Source organism: Schistocerca piceifrons, chromosome 1 (assembly GCF_021461385.2).
Source record: "Schistocerca piceifrons isolate TAMUIC-IGC-003096 chromosome 1, iqSchPice1.1, whole genome shotgun sequence".
NCBI classification, from domain to species: Eukaryota; Metazoa; Arthropoda; class Insecta; order Orthoptera; family Acrididae; genus Schistocerca; species Schistocerca piceifrons.
The window spans coordinates 1,069,897,095-1,069,915,028 of NC_060138.1; the positions used below are offsets into that span (position 1 = coordinate 1,069,897,095).

Here is a 17,934-nt window from a genome sequence, read left to right on the forward strand (position 1 = left end):
CAACCTTTGTGTTCAGACGCAAATTCACTCTATCGCCTCTAGTTTTCTGTAGAAATTCTCTGGGAAATTACTCTTCATAGATGAAGATGTCTTCTGTGGGTAAGAGACTAAAGTCTGTCTATGGTCCACAGAAAATTTATTTCTGTTTTCTGAATATACTGGTATGGGATTTGTGAGGCACAGTTATAAGCCATCTTAATTCTTTTTAACTGGTAATTCATTGTTGATTTGTTTCAGAAAAAAGCTCATCAGACCTACTGGACAAACAGCTAAAGCAATCAAAGCATAGTAGACAAGACACACCAGACGAAATGACCACTTCGAAAAAAGACATAAAAAAGACACAGAGTGCAGGTATGTACGAAAAGGCGAAACGTCTGCACCAGCAGGTTTCACACCTTACAGAAAAGCATCAGAGGCGGCAAGCTCAATGGTTGGAAGTTCAGGGCCATATTCTCCAACACAAAGCTTTCACCGAAGAGCACGTCGTTGACATGGGCGACAAAATTTGTTACTGTAAATTCAAAGAACCTAAACTAGCTTCAGTCTCTCTAGAAGCGAAAGATGGAAGTATCACTGGCAGTATAAAAACTGAAAATGTTCAAGCTGCAAAATTAGAAGAACAAGCTAAAGTAACCAACGGTAGTAAGAAGCCAGAAAAGGAGAAATCAGAATTTTCTCCATTTTCATCCACTTCTGGAGACCACAGTTCTGTAAGGACCAGTGCTGGAAAACCACACACACAGTCAGTTACAGCCTCTGTTCATTCATCTGATTTCAACTCAGAGGAGACAGGTGACATTAAACTAACATCAGTAAGTCTCACACAAAGTTCTACGGCTAAACACAGCCAGGAAATTCCCACACAGGGAACATCGTGGCTCATCCAAAAACTATCAAGGCGTCCACCTAAGGGAGAAGTACAGGTAGCTCCAGGTCCATCAGGAAACAGTCACGAATATCCAATTCATGTAGAAGGTACAGGAAGTGTTCCTCATCAGAACAAACAAACTCCAGCAACTGGACATGACGGTACTTCCTCTGCCTTACAAGCATCTCCCTTAACTACAGGAAGGGCACCAAGTCAGAATGCACAGAGTTCGACGAATGCACATGCTGAAACTTCCTCTGCAGTACCCTCATCTGCCTCGACTTATGGTAATGTACCAAGCCAGATTGCACAAAGTTCGGTAAATGCACATGTTCCAACATTCTCTGCAATACCACCATCACCCTGGACTACAGGAGGTGTAACAAGTCAGAATGCCTACAGTTTGGCAAATGCACATGCTGAAACTTCCTCTGCAATACCACAATTTTCCTGGATTACAGGAGGTGTATCTGATCAGAAAGAACGTAGTTCCGCAAATGCACAAGCTGAAGCTACTTATGCTCCACTACAGTCCCCATGGACTACCGGAAGTGTACCAAGTCAGAATGCACACACATCAGCAAATGCACAAGCTGAAACATCTGTGACAATACCACCATCTCCCTGGCCTACAGGAAGTGTACAAAGTCAGAACGCACAGACAATGGCAAATGCACAACCTGAAACATCCTCTGCAATAACACAATCCCCACGTACTACAGGAGGTCTACAAAGTGAGAAGGCATACAGTTCAGCAAATGCACATGCTGAAACTTTCTTTGCAGTACTACCACCATCCATGACAACAGGAGGAGTAACAGGTCAGAATGCAAACATTGTGGCCAATGCACATGCAGAAACCTCACTTGCAATACCAGCATCTTCCACAACAACAGGAAGTGTACTAAGTCAGAATACACACAATTCAGCAAATGCACATGTTGAAACATTCTCAGTGTTACAACCATCTTCCTGGACAACAGGAAGTGTACCAACTCAGAATGCCTACACTCTGGCAAATGCACAAGCTGGTACTTCTTCTGCACTACCATCATCTCCCTTAACTGCAAGCAGTGTAACAAGTCAGAACACACACACTTCAACAAATGCACATGCTGAAATTTCCTCGCCATTGTCACCATCTCCCTGGACTGCAGGAAGTGTACATAATCAGAAAGCACAGAGTTCAGCAAAGGCACATGCTGAAACTTCCTTTACATTACAACCACCTTCGAATACAGGAAGTGTAGCAGGTCATAAAACACACAGTGCAGCAAATGCACAGTCTGATACTTACTCTGCAACACCACAACCTTCCTTGACTACAAGTAGTGTAACGAGTAAGAAAGCACACACTTCAACGTATACACATGCTGAATCTTTGTCTGCAATACCACCATCACCCATGACAACAGGAGGTGTAGTGAGTCAGACTGCACACAGTTCGGCAAATGCACAAACTATAACTTTCCCTGCAATTACTATATCGCCTTGGACTACTGGAAGTATACCAAACCCCATTGCGCAAAGTGTGGCAGATTCACAAGCTGAAATTTTCTCTGCAGTGCCACCATATCCCTTGACCTCAAGTAGTGCACCAAGTCAGAAACCACACACTTCAGCAAAATCACATCCTGGAACTTCGTCTGCAATACCATTACCCATGACAGCAAGAGGGGTAACAAGTCAGAACCCATACAATTCGGCAAATGCACATGCTGAGATTTCCTCTGCAGTACCAACATCTCTCTGGACTGCTGCAAGGGTACCAGGTCAGATTGCACACAGTCTAGCAAGTGCACATGCAGAAACAATATCTGCAATACCAACATCTTCCTCGGCTACAGGAGGTGTACTAAGTCAGAATACACACAGCACAGCAAATGTACATGCAGAAACGTTTCCTGCCTTACAACCACCCCCTGTCAAAGTAGGAAGTGTGCCAAATACCAATGCACAGAGTTCGGCAAATTCATATGCTAAAACTTTCTCTGTAGTACCATCATCCCTGTGGTCTACCGGAAAAGTATCAAGTCAGATGGCACATAGTTCAGCAAATGCATTAGCTGCAGCTTCCTCCACATTACCACTATCACCCAAAACCACAGGAGGTGTACCCAGTCAGAAAGCACACAGTTTGGCAAATGCAAATGCTGAATCACCCTCAGCAATTCCAATATCTCCCTGGACAGCAGGAGGTGTACTAAGGCAGAATGCACACATTTCAGCAAACGCATATTCTGAAACTTCTGGTGCAGCAGCTCCATCTCTCTGGAGTACAGGAAGTTTACCAAGTCAGAATGTGCACAGTATGGCAAATGCACAAGCTGAAACATCCTCCAAAATAGCACAATCTCCTTGGACTACAATGGATGTACTAAGTCAGAATACTCACAGTTCAGCAAGTGCACATGCTGTAATGCCCTCTGCATTACGACCATTAACGATGATTAAAGTAGGTGTACCAAGTAAGAACGCACACAGTTCTGCAAATACACATGCAGAAACATCCTCTACCTTACAACCATCCCCTATGACTATCGGTAGCATAACCATTCCAGATGTACAGAGTTCAGAGAACTCACATGCTCAAACTGCCTCTGCAATACCACCATCCATCTGGACTACAGGACTTTCACCAAGTCAGACGGCACACAATTTGGCAAATGCACAAGCTGGAACTTACTCTACAATTCCACTATCCCCCTTGACTACAGGAAGTACACCGAAACAAATCACCCAAAATTTGGCAAATGCATATACTGAAACTTCCTCTGCAATACCACCATCTCCATTGACTACAAGTAGCGTACCAAGCCAGGAAGCACAGACTTCAGCAGGAGCACATGGTGGAACTTTATCTGCAATACCACCATCACCTATGATGACAGGAGGTGTGCCAAATCAGAATGCACACAATTCGGCAAATGCGCATGCTGTAGCTTCGCCATCATCTCAAATGACTACAAAAAGTGTATCAAGTCAGAATAACCACAATTTAACAAATGCAAAGACTGCAACTTCCTCTGCCTTACCAGCATCTCCCATGACTTTGGAAAGTGTACCACATCAGAATGGACAGAGTTCGGTAAATGCAAATGCTGAGACTTCGTCTCCAATATCATCATCTACCTGGAAAGCTGGAAGGTTATCAGGTGTGACTGCACACAGTTCAGCAGATGCACATGGCACATATTCCTCTGCAGTACCTCCATCTCCCTGGACTATAGGAAATGTACCACACAAGATGGCTCACGGTTCTGCAGATGCACATGCAGCAACTCCCTCAGCAAAACCACAATATTCGTCGACTACAGGAAATAAACCAAGTGAGAATACACACAGCTCAGCAAATACAAATGCTGAAACTTCCTCTGCCTTTCAGCAAACTACCATGAATATAAAAAATCCAACAAATCACAATGCAAAGAGTTCCACTAATGCACATTCTGAAACTTCCTCTGCAGAACGAACATCGCCCTGGACTACAGGAGATGTACCAAGTCACAACGCACACATAACAGAAAATGCACAAGCTGGAAGAACTTCTACAGTAGCACCACCTTCCTTGACTACAGGGAGTGAACCAACTACAAACACACACAGTTCAGCTAAAGCACAAGCTGAAATTTCCCCTGCTTTACAATCATTGCCTTTGACTATTGGAAGTGTACCAATTGAGAACACAGCAAGTTTGGAAAATGTGCAGGCTGAAACTTCCTCTGCAATATCACCATCATCGATAAATGCTGGAGAAATACCAAGTAAGAAAGTATACAGTTCAGCCAATGTACGTGCTGAAACTTCCTCTGCAGTACCACCATCACACTGGACTACAGGAAGTGTACTAAGTCAGAAGGCACACAGTTTAGCAAATACAAATTCCGAAACGACTGCTGCAATAGCAGCATCTACCTGGACTACAGTTAGTGTACCAATTCAGAATGCACAAAGTATGGCAAATGCACATGCCGGAACAGCATCAGCAATATCATCATCAACCATGGCTTCAGCTATTGTACTAAGTAAGAATGCAGACAGCTTGACAAACGCAAATGCTGAACGTTCGTCTGCAGTAACACCATCTTCCACGACTGCAGGAACTGTACCAAATTCGATTTTACACACTTCAGCAAATGCACAGGCTGAAACTTCCTCATCTATACAATCATCTCCATTGACTATAGGAAGTGTGACAAGGAAGAATGCAGAGAGTGAGGCAAATGCACATGCTGAAAGTTCCTATGATGTACTAACATCCCCCTGGACGACAGGAATCGTACCAAGTCAACACGCTCAAAGTTCAGCAAATGCACAGGCAGAACTGTATCCCGTAAAACCATTAACACTCTTAACTATGGGAGAAGTACGAAGTCAAAATTCTTACAGGTCCCCAAATGCACATGTTGAAGTATCCGCGGCAATATCACCATCTCCTATGACTAAAGGAAATGTACCAAGTCAAAAAGAACCCAATTCAGCAAAAGCACATGATGAAACATCATCTGTTAAACCTTCATTTTCCCAGAATTCAGGTAGTTCAACTAATACGAAAACACACAGTACGGCAAATGCACAGGCTGAAATTTCCTCTACAATACCACCACCATCCATGACTATCGGAGAAGTACCAAGTCAAAGTGCCTACAGTTCAGCCAATGCACATGCTGAAGCATACTCTGCAATAGCACACAGTTCAGTAGAAGCACATGCTGAATCGTCAGCAGTAATTCCACCATTTTCCTGGAGTACAGGCAGTGCACTTAGTGAGAAAACGCAAAGTATGGCAAATGCACAAACTGAAATTTCCTCAGCAGTACCAACATTACCCAGGACTGCAGGAAATGTACTAAATAAGAAGGCACACAGTACAGCAAATTCACATTCTGAAACATCTGCTGCAACAGCACCATCTACATGGACTACCGGTACAGCACCAAGTCTGAATACACACAGCATTGGAAATGTACATTCTGGAACTGCCTCAGCAATCCCCCCATCAGCCATTCTCTCAGGAGATGTACCTAGTCATAATGCACACATCTCATCAACTGCACATGCTGAAAGTGCTTCTGCAATAGGACCACCTTCCTTAACTGCAGGGAATTTACCAACTCCAAACATACACAGTTCAGCTGAAGAACATGCTGAAATTTCCCCTGCATTAAAACCATCTCCCTTGTCTATTGGAAGTGTACCAAGTCAGAATACAGAGAGTTTGGCAAATGCACAGGCTGAAATTTCCTCTACAATACCACCACCATCCATTACTATCGGACAAGTACCAAGTCAAAGTGCCTACAGTTCAGCCAATGCACAGGCTGAAGCATACTCTACAATAGCCTCATCACCAATGACTACAGAAGGTATACCAAGTCCAAAAGCACACAGTTCAGCAGAAGCACATGCTGAATCGTTTGCAGTAATTCCACCACATTTCTGGACTACAGGTAGTTCACCTAGTGAGAAAACGCACAGTATGGCAAATGCACAAACTGAAATTTCCTCAGCAGTACCAACATTACCCTGGACTACAGGAAGTGTACTAAATGAGAAGGCACACAGTACAGCAAGTTCACATTCTGAAACATCTGCTGCAACAGCACTATCTACATGGACTACCGGTAGTGTACACAGTCCGAATGCACACAGCATGGCAAATGCACATGCTGGAATTGCCTCAGCAATCCCCCCATTAGCCATTCTTTCAGGTGATGTACCTAGTCATAATGGACACAGCTCATCAACTGCACATGCTGAAAGTGCTTCTGCAATAGGACCACCTTCCTTAACTGCAGGGAATTTACCAACTCCAAACATACACAGTTCAGCTAAAGCACATGCTGCAATTTCCCCTGCTTTTAAACCATCACCTTTGACTACTGGAAATGTACCTAGTCTGAAAACAGAGAGCTTAGCAAATGCACAGGCTGAAACATCCTCTGCAATACCATCATCATGTATGACTATCGGAAAAGTACCAAGTCAAAGTGCCTACAGTTCAGCAGATGCACAGGCTGAAGCATACTCTGCAATAGCACCATCACCAATGACTACAGGAGGTATACCTAGTCCGAAAGCACACAGCTCAGCAAGAGCACATGCTGAATCGTTGGCAGTAATTACACCACATTTCTGGACTACAGGCAGTGCACCTAGTGAGAAAACGCACATTATGGCAAATGCACAAACTGAAATTTCCTCAGCAGTACCAACATCACCCTGGACTACAGGAAGTGTACTAAATGAGAAGACACACAGTACAGCAAATTCACATACTCAAACATCTGCTGCAACTGCATCATCAACATGGACTACCAGTAGTCTACAAAGCCCGAATGCACACAGCATGGTACATGCACATGCTGGAAATGCCTCAGCAATCCCTCCAGCATCCATTGCTTCGGAAGATGTACCTAGTCATAATGAACACATCTCGTCAACTGCACATGCTGAAAGTGCTTCTGCAGTGGGACCACCTTCCTTAACTAAAGGGAATTTACAAACTCCAAACGTACACAGTTCAGCTAAAGCACATGCTGAAATTTCCCCTGCTTTAAAACCATCTCCTTTGACTATTGTAGGTGTAGCAAGTCAGAATACAGAAAGCTTAGCAAATGCACAGGCTGAAACTTCATCTGCATTACCATTATCATCCACGACTATCGGGAGGGTACCAGGTCAAGGTGCCTACAGTTCAGCCAATGTACATGCTGAAGCATACCCTGCAATAGCTCTATCACCAATGACTACAGAAGGTATACCAATTCCGAAAGCACACAGTTCAGCTGAAGCACATGCTGAATTGTTAGCAGTAATTCCACCATATTTCTGGACTACAGGTAGTGCACCTAGTGAGAAAACGCACATTATGGTAAATGTACAAACTGTAACTTCCTCAGCAGTACAAACATTACCCTGGACTACAGGAAGTGTACTAAATGAGAAGACACACAGTACAGCAAATTCACATTCTGAAACATCTGCTGCAACTGCACCATCTCCATGGACTACTGGTAGTGTACAAAGTCTGAATTCACACAGCATGGCAAATGCACATGCTGGAACTGTCTCAGCAATACCCCCAACAGCCATTCTTTCAGGAGATGTACCAAGTCCTAATGCACACAGCTCATCAATTGCACATGCTGAAAGTGCTTCCGCAATAGTACCATCTTACTTAACCAAAGGGAATTTACAACCTCCAAACATACACAGTTCAGCTAAAGCACATGCCGAAATTTCCCTTGCTTTAAAACCATCATCCTTGACTACTGGAAATGTACCAAGTCAGAAAACAGAGGGCATAGCAAATTCACAGGCTGAAACATCCTCTGCAATACCATCATCATCCATGCCTATCGGAAAAGTACCAAGTCAAAGTGCCTACACTTCAGCAAATGCACAGGCTGAAGCATATTCTGCAATAGCACCATCAGAAATGACTACAGGAGGTATACCAAGACCGAAAGCACACAGTTCAGCAGAAGCACATGCTGAATCGTTAGCAGTAATTCCACCACATTTCTGGAATACAAGTAGTGCACCTAGTGAGAAATCGCACAGTATGGCAAATGCACAAACTGAAATTTCCTCAGCAGTACCAACATTACCCTGGACTACAGGAAGTGTACAAAATGAGAAGGCACACAGTACAGCTAATTCACATTCTGAAACATCTGCTGCAACAGCACCATCTACATGGACTACTGGTATCACACCTAGTCCGAATACAGACAGCCTTGCAAATGCAAATGCTTATACTGCCTCAGCAATCCCACCATCAGCCATTGTTTCAGGAGATGTACCTAGTCATAATGCACACAGCTCATCAACTGCACGAGCTGAATCTGCTTCTGCAATTGGACCGCCTTCCTTAACTAAAGCGAATTTACCAGATCAAAATATACAGAGTTCAGCTAAAGCACATGCTTCAATTTCCCCTGCTTTAAAACCATCACCTTTGACTACTGGAAATGTACCAAGTCAAAAAACAGAGAACTTAGCAAATGCACAGGCTGAAACATCCTCTGCTATACCATCATCATCCATGACGATCGGAAAAGTACCAAGGAAAAGTGCCTACAGTTCAGCCAATGCACAGGCTGAAGCATACTCTGCAATAGCACCATCACCAATGACTACAGGAGGTATACCAAGTCCGAAAGCACACACTTCAGCAGAAGCACATGCTGAATCGTTAGCAGTAATTCCACCATATTTCTGGACTACAGGTAGTGCACCTAGTGAGAAAACGCACATTATGGCAAATGTACAAACTGTAATTTCCTCAGCAGTACCAACATTACCCTGGACTACAGGAAGTGTACTAAATGAGAAGACACACAGTACAGCAAATTCACATTCTGAAACATCTGCTGCAACTGCACCATCTACATGGACTACTGGTAGTGTACACAGTCTGAATGCACACAGCATTTCAAATGTGCATGCTGGAACTGCCTCAGCAATCCCATCATCAGCCATTCTTTCAGGAGATGTACCAAGTCATAATTCACACAGCTCATCAACTACACATGCTGAAGGTGCTTCTGCAATGGGACCACCTTCCTTAACTGCAGGGAATTTACCAACTCCAAACATACACAGTTCAGCTAAAGCACATGCTGCAATTTCCCCTGCTTTTAAACCATCACCTTTGACTACTGGAAATGTACCAAGTCAGAAAACAGAGAGCTTAGCAAATGCACAGGCTGAAACATCCTCTGCAATACCATCATCATCCATGACGATCAGAAAAGAACCAAGTCAAAGTGCCTACAGTTCAGCCAATGCACAGGCTGAAGCATACTCTGCAATAGCACCATCACCAATGACTACAGGAGGTATACCAAGTCCTAAAGCACACACTTCAGCAGAAGCACATGCTGAATCGTTAGCAGTAATTCCACCATATTTCTGGACTACAGGTAGTGCACCTAGTGAGAAAGCGCACAGTATGGCAAATGCACAAACTGAAATTTCCTCAGCAGTACCAACATTACCCTGGACTACAGGAAGTGTACTAAATGAGAAGGCACACAGTGCAGCAAGTTCACTTTCTGAAACATCTGCTGCAACTGCACCATCTCCCTGGACTACTGGTAGCGTACACAGTCCGAATGAACACAGCATGGCAAATGCACATGCTGGAATTGCCTCAGCAAACCCCCCATTAGCCATTCTTTCAGGTGATGTACCTAGTCATAATGCACACAGCTCATCAACTGCAAATGCTGAAAGTGCTTCTGCAATAGGACCACCTTCCTTAACTGCAGGGAATTTACCAACTCCAAACGTACACAGTTCAGCTAAAGTACATGCTGATATTTCCCCTGCTTTAAAACCATCACCTTTGACTACTGGAAATGTACCAAGTCAGAAAACAGAGAGCTTAGCAAATGCACAGGCTGAAACATCCTCTGCTATACCATCATCATCCATGACGATCAGAAAAGTACCAAGTCAAAGTGCCTACAGTTCAGCCAATGCACAGGCTGAAGCATACTCTGCAATAGCACCATCACCAATGACTACAGGAGGTATACCAAGTCCTAAAGCACACACTTCAGCAGAAGCACATGCTGAATCGTTAGCAGTAATTCCACCATATTTCTGGACGACAGGTGGTACACCTATTGAGAAAACGCACAGTATGGCAAATGCACAAACTCAAATTTCCTCAGCAGTATCAACATTACCCTGGACTACAGGAAGTGTACTAAATGAGAAGGCACACAGTACAGCAAGTTCACATTCTGAAACATCTGCTGCAACTGCACCATCTCCATGGACTACTGGTAGTGTACACAGTCTGAATGCACACAGCATGGCAAATGCGCATGCTGGAACTGCCTCAGCAATCCCATCATCAGCCATTCTTTCAGGAGGTGTACCAAGTCGTAATTCACACGGCTCATCAACTGCACATGCTGAAGGTGCTTCTGCAATGGGACCACCTTCCTTAACTGCAGGGAATTTACCAACTCCAAACATACACAGTTCAGCTAAAGCACATGCTGCAATTTCCCCTGCTTTTAAACCATCACCTTTGACTACTGGAAATGTACCAAGTCAGAAAACAGAGAGCTTAGCAAATGCACAGGCTGAAACATCCTCTGCAATACCATCATCATCCATGACGATCAGAAAAGTACCAAGTCAAAGTGCCTACAGTTCAGCCAATGCACAGGCTGAAGCATACTCTGCAATAGCACCATCACCAATGACTACAGGAGGTATACCAAGTCCTAAAGCACACACTTCAGCAGAAGCACATGCTGAATCGTTAGCAGTAATTCCACCATATTTCTGGACTAGAGGTGGTGCACCTATTGAGAAAACGCACAGTATGGCAAATGCACAAACTCAAATTTCCTCAGCAGTATCAACATTACCCTGGACTACAGGAAGTGTACTAAATGAGAAGGCACACAGTACAGCAAATTCACATTCTGAAACATCCGCTGCGACTGCATCTCCCTGGACTACTGGTAGTGTACACAGTCCGAATGCACACAGCATGGCAAATGCACATGCTGGAACTGCCTCAGCAATCCCCTCATCAGCCATTCTTTCAGGAGATGTACCAAGTCATAATTCACACAGCTCATCAACTGCACATGCTGAAGGTGCTTCTGCAATGGGACCACCTTCCTTAACTAAATGGAATTTACCAACTCCAAACATACACAGTTCAGTTAAAGCACATGCTGAAATTTCCACTGCTTTAAAACCATCTCCTTTGACTATTGTCAGTGTAGCAAGTCAGAATACAGAAAGCTTAGCAAATGCACAGGCTGAAACTTCATCTGCATTACCATCATCATCCATGACTATCGGGAGGGTACCAGGTCAAGGTGCCTACAGTTCAGCCAATGTACAAGCTGAAGCATACCCTGCAATAGCTCTATCACCAATGACTACAGAAGGTATACCACTTCCGAAAGCACACAGTTCAGCTGAAGCACATGCTGAATCATTAGCAGTAATTCCACCATTTTTCTTGACTACAGGTAGTTCACCTAGTGAGAAAGCGCACAGTGTGGCAAATGCACAAACTCAAATTTCTTCAGCAGTACCAACATTACCCTGGACTACAGGAAGTGTACTAAATGAGAAGGCACACAGTACAGCAAATTCACATTCTGAAACATCCGCTGCAACTGCATCCCTCTGGACTACTGGTAGTGTACACAGTCCGAATGCACACAGCATGGCAAATGCACATGCTGGAACTGCCTCAGCAATCCCTCCATTAGCCTTTCTTTCAGGTGATGTACCTAGTCATAATGCACACAGCTCATCAACTGCACATGCTGAAAGTGCTTCTGCAATAGGACCACCTTCCTTAACTGCAGGGAATTTACCAACTCCAAACATACACAGTTCAGCTAAAGCACATGCTGATATTTCCCCTGCTTTAAAACCATCACCTTTGACTACTGGAAATGTACCAAGTCAGAAAACAGAGGGCGTAGCAAATTCACAGGCTGAAACACCCTCTGCAATACCATTATCATCCATGACTATCGGAAAAGTACCAAGTCAAAGTGCCTCTAGTTCAGATAATTCACAGGCTGAAGCATATTCTGCAATAGGACCATCACCAGTGACTACAGGATGTATACCTAGTCCGCAAGCACTCAGCTCAGCAGAAGCACATGCTGAATCGTTAGCAGTCATTCCACCATTTTCCTGGACTACAGGTAGTGCACCTAGTGAGAAAACGCACAGTATGTCAAATGCACATGCTGAAATTTCCTCTGCAGTACCAACATTACCCTGGACTACAGGAAGTGTACTAAGTGGGATGGCACACAGTACACCAAATTCACATTCTGAAACATCTGCTGTAACAGCCACATCTCCATGGACTACCGGTAGTGAACCTAGTCCGAATATACACAGCATGGAAAATGCACATGCTGGAACTGCGTCAGCAATCCCACCATCAGCCATTCTTTCAAGAGATGTACCTAGTCATGATGTACACAGCTCATCAACTGCGGACACTGAAAGCACTTCTGCAATTGGACCACCTTATTTAACTACAGGGAGTTTACCAAATCCAAATATACACAATTCGGCTAAAGCACATGCTGAAATATCCCCTGCTTTTAAACCATCTCCTGCAACAGCACCATCTACATGGACTACCAGTACAGCACCAAGTCTGAATACACACAGCATTGGAAATGTACATTCTGGAACTGCCTCAGCAATCCCCCCATCAGCCATTCTCTCAGGAGATGTACCTAGTCATAATGCACACATCTCATCAACTGCACATGCTGGAAGTGCTTCTGCAATAGGACCACCTTCCTTAACTGCAGGGAATTTACCAATTCCAAACATACACAGTTCAGATAAAGCACATGCTGAAATTTCCCCTGCTTTAAAACCATCATCCTTGACTGCTGGAAGTGTACCAAGTCAGAATACAGAGAGTTTGGTAAATGCACAGGCTGAAACGTCCTATGCAATACCATCATCATCCATGACTATTGGAGTAATACCAAGCCAAAGTGCCTACAGCTCGGCAAATGCACATGCTGAAGCATACTCTGCAATAGCACGATCACCAATGGCTACAGGTGGTATACCAAGTCCGAAAGCACACAGTTCAGCGGATGCACATGCTGAATCTTTAGCAGTAATTCCACCGTTTTTCTGGAGTACAGGTAGTGTACCTAACGAGAAAACGCACAGTTTTGCACTTGCACATGTTGAAACAGTCTCCGCAATACCACCATCAGTCTTGACTTCAGGAGGTGTACCCAATCAGAACATACACAGCTCACCAAATGCACCTGCTGAAACTGCTTCTACCGTAGCACTGCCTTCCTTGAACACAGGAAGTGTACCCTTTCCAAATACACACAGTTTAACTAAAGCACATGCTGAAAATTCCCTTGCTTTACAACCATCTCCTTTGACTATAGGAAGTGTATCAAATCTGAACACAGAGAGTTTGGCAAATGCGCATGCTGAAACTTTCTCTGCAGTATCGTCTCCCTGGACTACAGGAGGAATACCAAGTAACAATGCTCAAAGCTCAGGAAATACGCGGGCTGAAACTTACCCTGCAGTACTACTATCATCCATGACTATGGTGGAAGTACCAAGAAATAATGCATACACCCCAGCAAATGCACAAGCTGGAACTTCCTCTTCAGTATCACCATCACCCTTGACCTTGGAAAAAGTACCAGCTCAGAATGCATACAGCTCGGCAAATGCACATGCTGCAACTTCCTCTGCAGTACCACCATCACCTTGGACCACTGGAAATGTACCAAGTCAGAAGGCACACAGCTCAGCAAGTTCTCATTCTGAAACATCTGCTGCTTTGGCGCCATCTTCGTGGACTGCAAGCATTGTACCAATTGAGACTGGACACACTACGGCAAACGCACATGCTGCAGCAGTCTCAGTAATACCACTATCAATCATGACTTCAGGAGGTGTACCCAGTCAGAATACAAAGAGCTCAGCAAATCCACATTCTGAAAGTGCTTCTACAGTAGCACCGCCTTCCTTGACTACAGGGAGTGTACCCACTCCAAATACCCACAGTTCAGCCGAAGCACATGTTGAAATTTCCCCTGCTTTGCAGCCATCTGCTTTGACTATAGGAAGTGTACCAAATCAGAATACAGAGAGTTTGGCAAATGCGCATGCTGAAACTTTCTCTGCAATATCATCACCCTGGACTACAGGAGGAATACCAAGTAACAATGCTCAAAGCTCAGGAAATACGAGGGCTGAAACTTACCCTGCAGTACTACCATCATCCATGACTATGGTGGAAGTACCAAGAAATAATGCATACACCCCAGCAAATGCACAAGCTGGAACTTCCTCTTCAGTATCACCATCACCCTTGACCTTGGAAGAAGTACCAGCTCAGACTGCATACAGCTCGGCAAATGCACATGCTGCAACTTCCTCTGCAGTACCACCATCACCTTGGACCACTGGAAATGTACCAAGTCAGAAGGCACACAGCTCAGCAAGTTCTCATTCTGAAACATCAACTGCTTTGGCACCATGTTCGTGGACTGCAAGCATTGTACCAATTGAGACGGGACATACTACGGCAAACGCACATGCTGCAGCAGTCTCAGTAATACCACTATCAATCATGACTTCAGGAGGTGCACCCAGTCAGAATACAAAGAGCTCAGCAAATCCACATTCTGAAAGTGCTTCTACAGTAGCACCGCCTTCCTTGACTACAGGAAGTGTACCCACTCCAAATACCCACAGTTCAGCTGAAGCACATGTTGAAATTTCCCCTGCTTTACAACCATTTGCTTTGACTATAGGAAGTGTACCAAATCAGAATACAGAGAGTTTGGCAAATGCGCATGCTGAAACTTTCTCTGCAATATCATCACCCTGGACTACAGGAGGAATACCAAGTAACAATGCTCAAAGCTCAGGAAATACGCGGGCTGAAACTTACCCTGCAGTACTACCATCATCCATGACTATGGTGGAAGTACCAATAAATAATGCATACTCCCCAGCAAATGCACAAGCTGGAACTTCCTCTTCAGTATCACCATCACCCTTGACCTTGGAAGAAGTACCAGCTCAGAATGCATACAGCTCGGCAAATGCACATGCTGCAACTTCCTCTGCAGTACCACCATCACCTTGGACTACTGGAAATGTACCAAGTCAGAAGGCACACAGCTCAGCAAGTGCTCATTCTGAAACATCTGCTGCTTTGGCGCCATCTTCGTGGACTGCAAGCAGTGTACCAATTGAGACTGGACCCACTATGGCAACCGCACATGCTGCAACAGCCTCAGTAATACCACCATCAATCATGACTTCAGGAGGAGTACCCAGTCAGAACACAAAGAGCTCAGCAAATGCACATGAGGAAAGTGTTTCTATAGTAGCACCACCTTCCTTGACTACAGGGAGTGTATCCACTCCAAATACCTACAGTTCAGCTAAAGCACATGCAGAAATTTCGCCTGCTTTACAACCATCTCCTTTGACTATAGGAAGTGTACCAAATCAGAATACAGAGAGTTTGGCGTATGCGCATGCTGAAACTTTCTCTGCAATACCATCATCTCTCTGGACAACAGGAAATATATCAAATCAGATCGTTGAAAATACGGCAAATGTACATGCAGAAGCTTCCTCTGCAGTACCACCGTCTACTTGGATTACAGGAAGTGTTCCACATCAAAGAACACAAAGTTCCGCTGTTGCACATGCTGCAACTTCTCCTGCAACACGACAATCTTCGTCGATGGCAGAAAGTGTACCAATTAGGGATACACAGAGTTCAGTAAATGCACATGCTGCAATTTCCCTTGCACTACCGTCTTCTCCATGGGCGACAGGAACTGTGCCAAGTCAGAATGCACACAGTATGGCAAATGCAAATGCTGAAACTTCCCTTGCAATACCAACATTTCCCTGGACTACAGGGACTATACGTAGTCAGAATGAAAAGATTTCGGGAATATCAAATGCTGAATCTTTCTCTGGCATACAACCATCACACTGGACTAGAGGTAGTGTACCAAGTCAGAACACACACACTTCAGCAAAAGCACATGTGGAAACTTCCTCTGGAATTGCACCATCTTCGTTGTGTACAGGAAGTGTACCAGGTCGGAACAAAGGCACCCATGATGAAACTTTCTCTGCAATAGGAGTTTCTCCTTGGGCTGCAGCAATTGTACCAATTCAGAGCACACACAGTGTGGCAAACGCAGATGCTGTAGCTTCTTCTCCAATACCACCATCTCCCTGGGCAACAGGAAGTGTACCAAGTATCAATGCACTCAGTTCGGCAAATGCACCTGCTGATAGTTCCTCAGCAGCACCGCCATCTTCCTTGAGTAAAATTAATGTACCAAGTCAATTTGGACACATCTTATCAAATGCACATGCTGAAACCTCCTCTGCACTACCACCATTTCTCTGGACTACTGAAAACGCACCAAGTCATAAGACTCACACTTCGGCATATGCACATGCTGAAACATACTCTGCAGTGGCACCACCACCGTGGACCTCTAGAACTGAATCAAGTCAGAATATAAACTCTTTAGCAAATACACACGCCGAAACGTCTTTTGCAGTAATACCATACCCCTTGACTACAGGAAGTGCACCAAGTCAGAACACACACAGTTTGGCAAATGCACATGCTGTAGCTTCCTCTGCTTTACCACCATCTCCCTGGACTACATTAAGTGTATCGATTCAAAACGCCCACAGTTTGGGAAAGGGTCATTCTGACACGTCCTCTGCAATATCATCATCTCCCTTGACTACAGGCAGTGTACCAAGTCAGAATGCACTTAGTGCAGTGAATACAGATGCTGAAGTTTCCTCTGCATTACAACCGTTTCCCTTGAGTACAGGTAGTGTACCAAGTCAATACATACACAGTTTAGCAAATGCACATGCTGAAACAGATACTACAAGTAGCTTCAGTTACGGTGGTTCTGGTGGAGTTACGGTTGGTGGCGCTTTATCACAAAAGGAAGTGTCCTTCGTGCGACATAATTTTGGTATTATAAACAAATTACTAAGGTTATTTTCTCAACAGTGTCCCATAGCTTTAAATTCTTTGAAGGAAGTTAGCCTATAGAGTCAATAAAGTTATTATGTGTGTAGTGATGAAATATCATCAAGAAGAATAATTGTGATAACTGCGGTAAGAGATCATAGCATTAAGAGTGGACACAATCCCGCCGGATTCTCTATGAACATCGGGGCGCTTTTATTTAAGTAACTATCTTACTGGTCTCTGTAGACTGAGGAGTGCATTGTGACAGATATTCGTACCACATCGAAATGGTAACTGGAGATTGTTGCCCACAGATGAAGTCTGGAAAAGTAAGTTAAATGCCAGATTTGTGAATGATGGTCTCGAACCTCTACAAAGTCAAGTAGTTTGGAACTTAAAGTTTCATCTATGAAGCAACTATACCATGTATATAAAAGGATACAAAGATAAAAGAGAAAGATACAAAGATAAAAAGATACACAGTTTTATAAACTTCAAGTTAACGTTACAT

At 44.1% G+C, this 17,934-nt stretch overlaps 1 protein-coding gene across 1 annotated transcript; it reads left to right on the forward strand.

Annotated features, from left to right (window-relative positions):
• Nucleotides 1-311: 311 nt before the first annotated feature.
• LOC124777701 (mucin-12-like) lies at nt 312-17,504 on the forward strand. The gene has a single exon (XM_047253195.1). It carries the CDS (start codon nt 312-314, stop codon nt 17,502-17,504), a length of 17,193 nt encoding a protein of 5,730 aa, XP_047109151.1.
• Nucleotides 17,505-17,934: the final 430 nt, after the last annotated feature.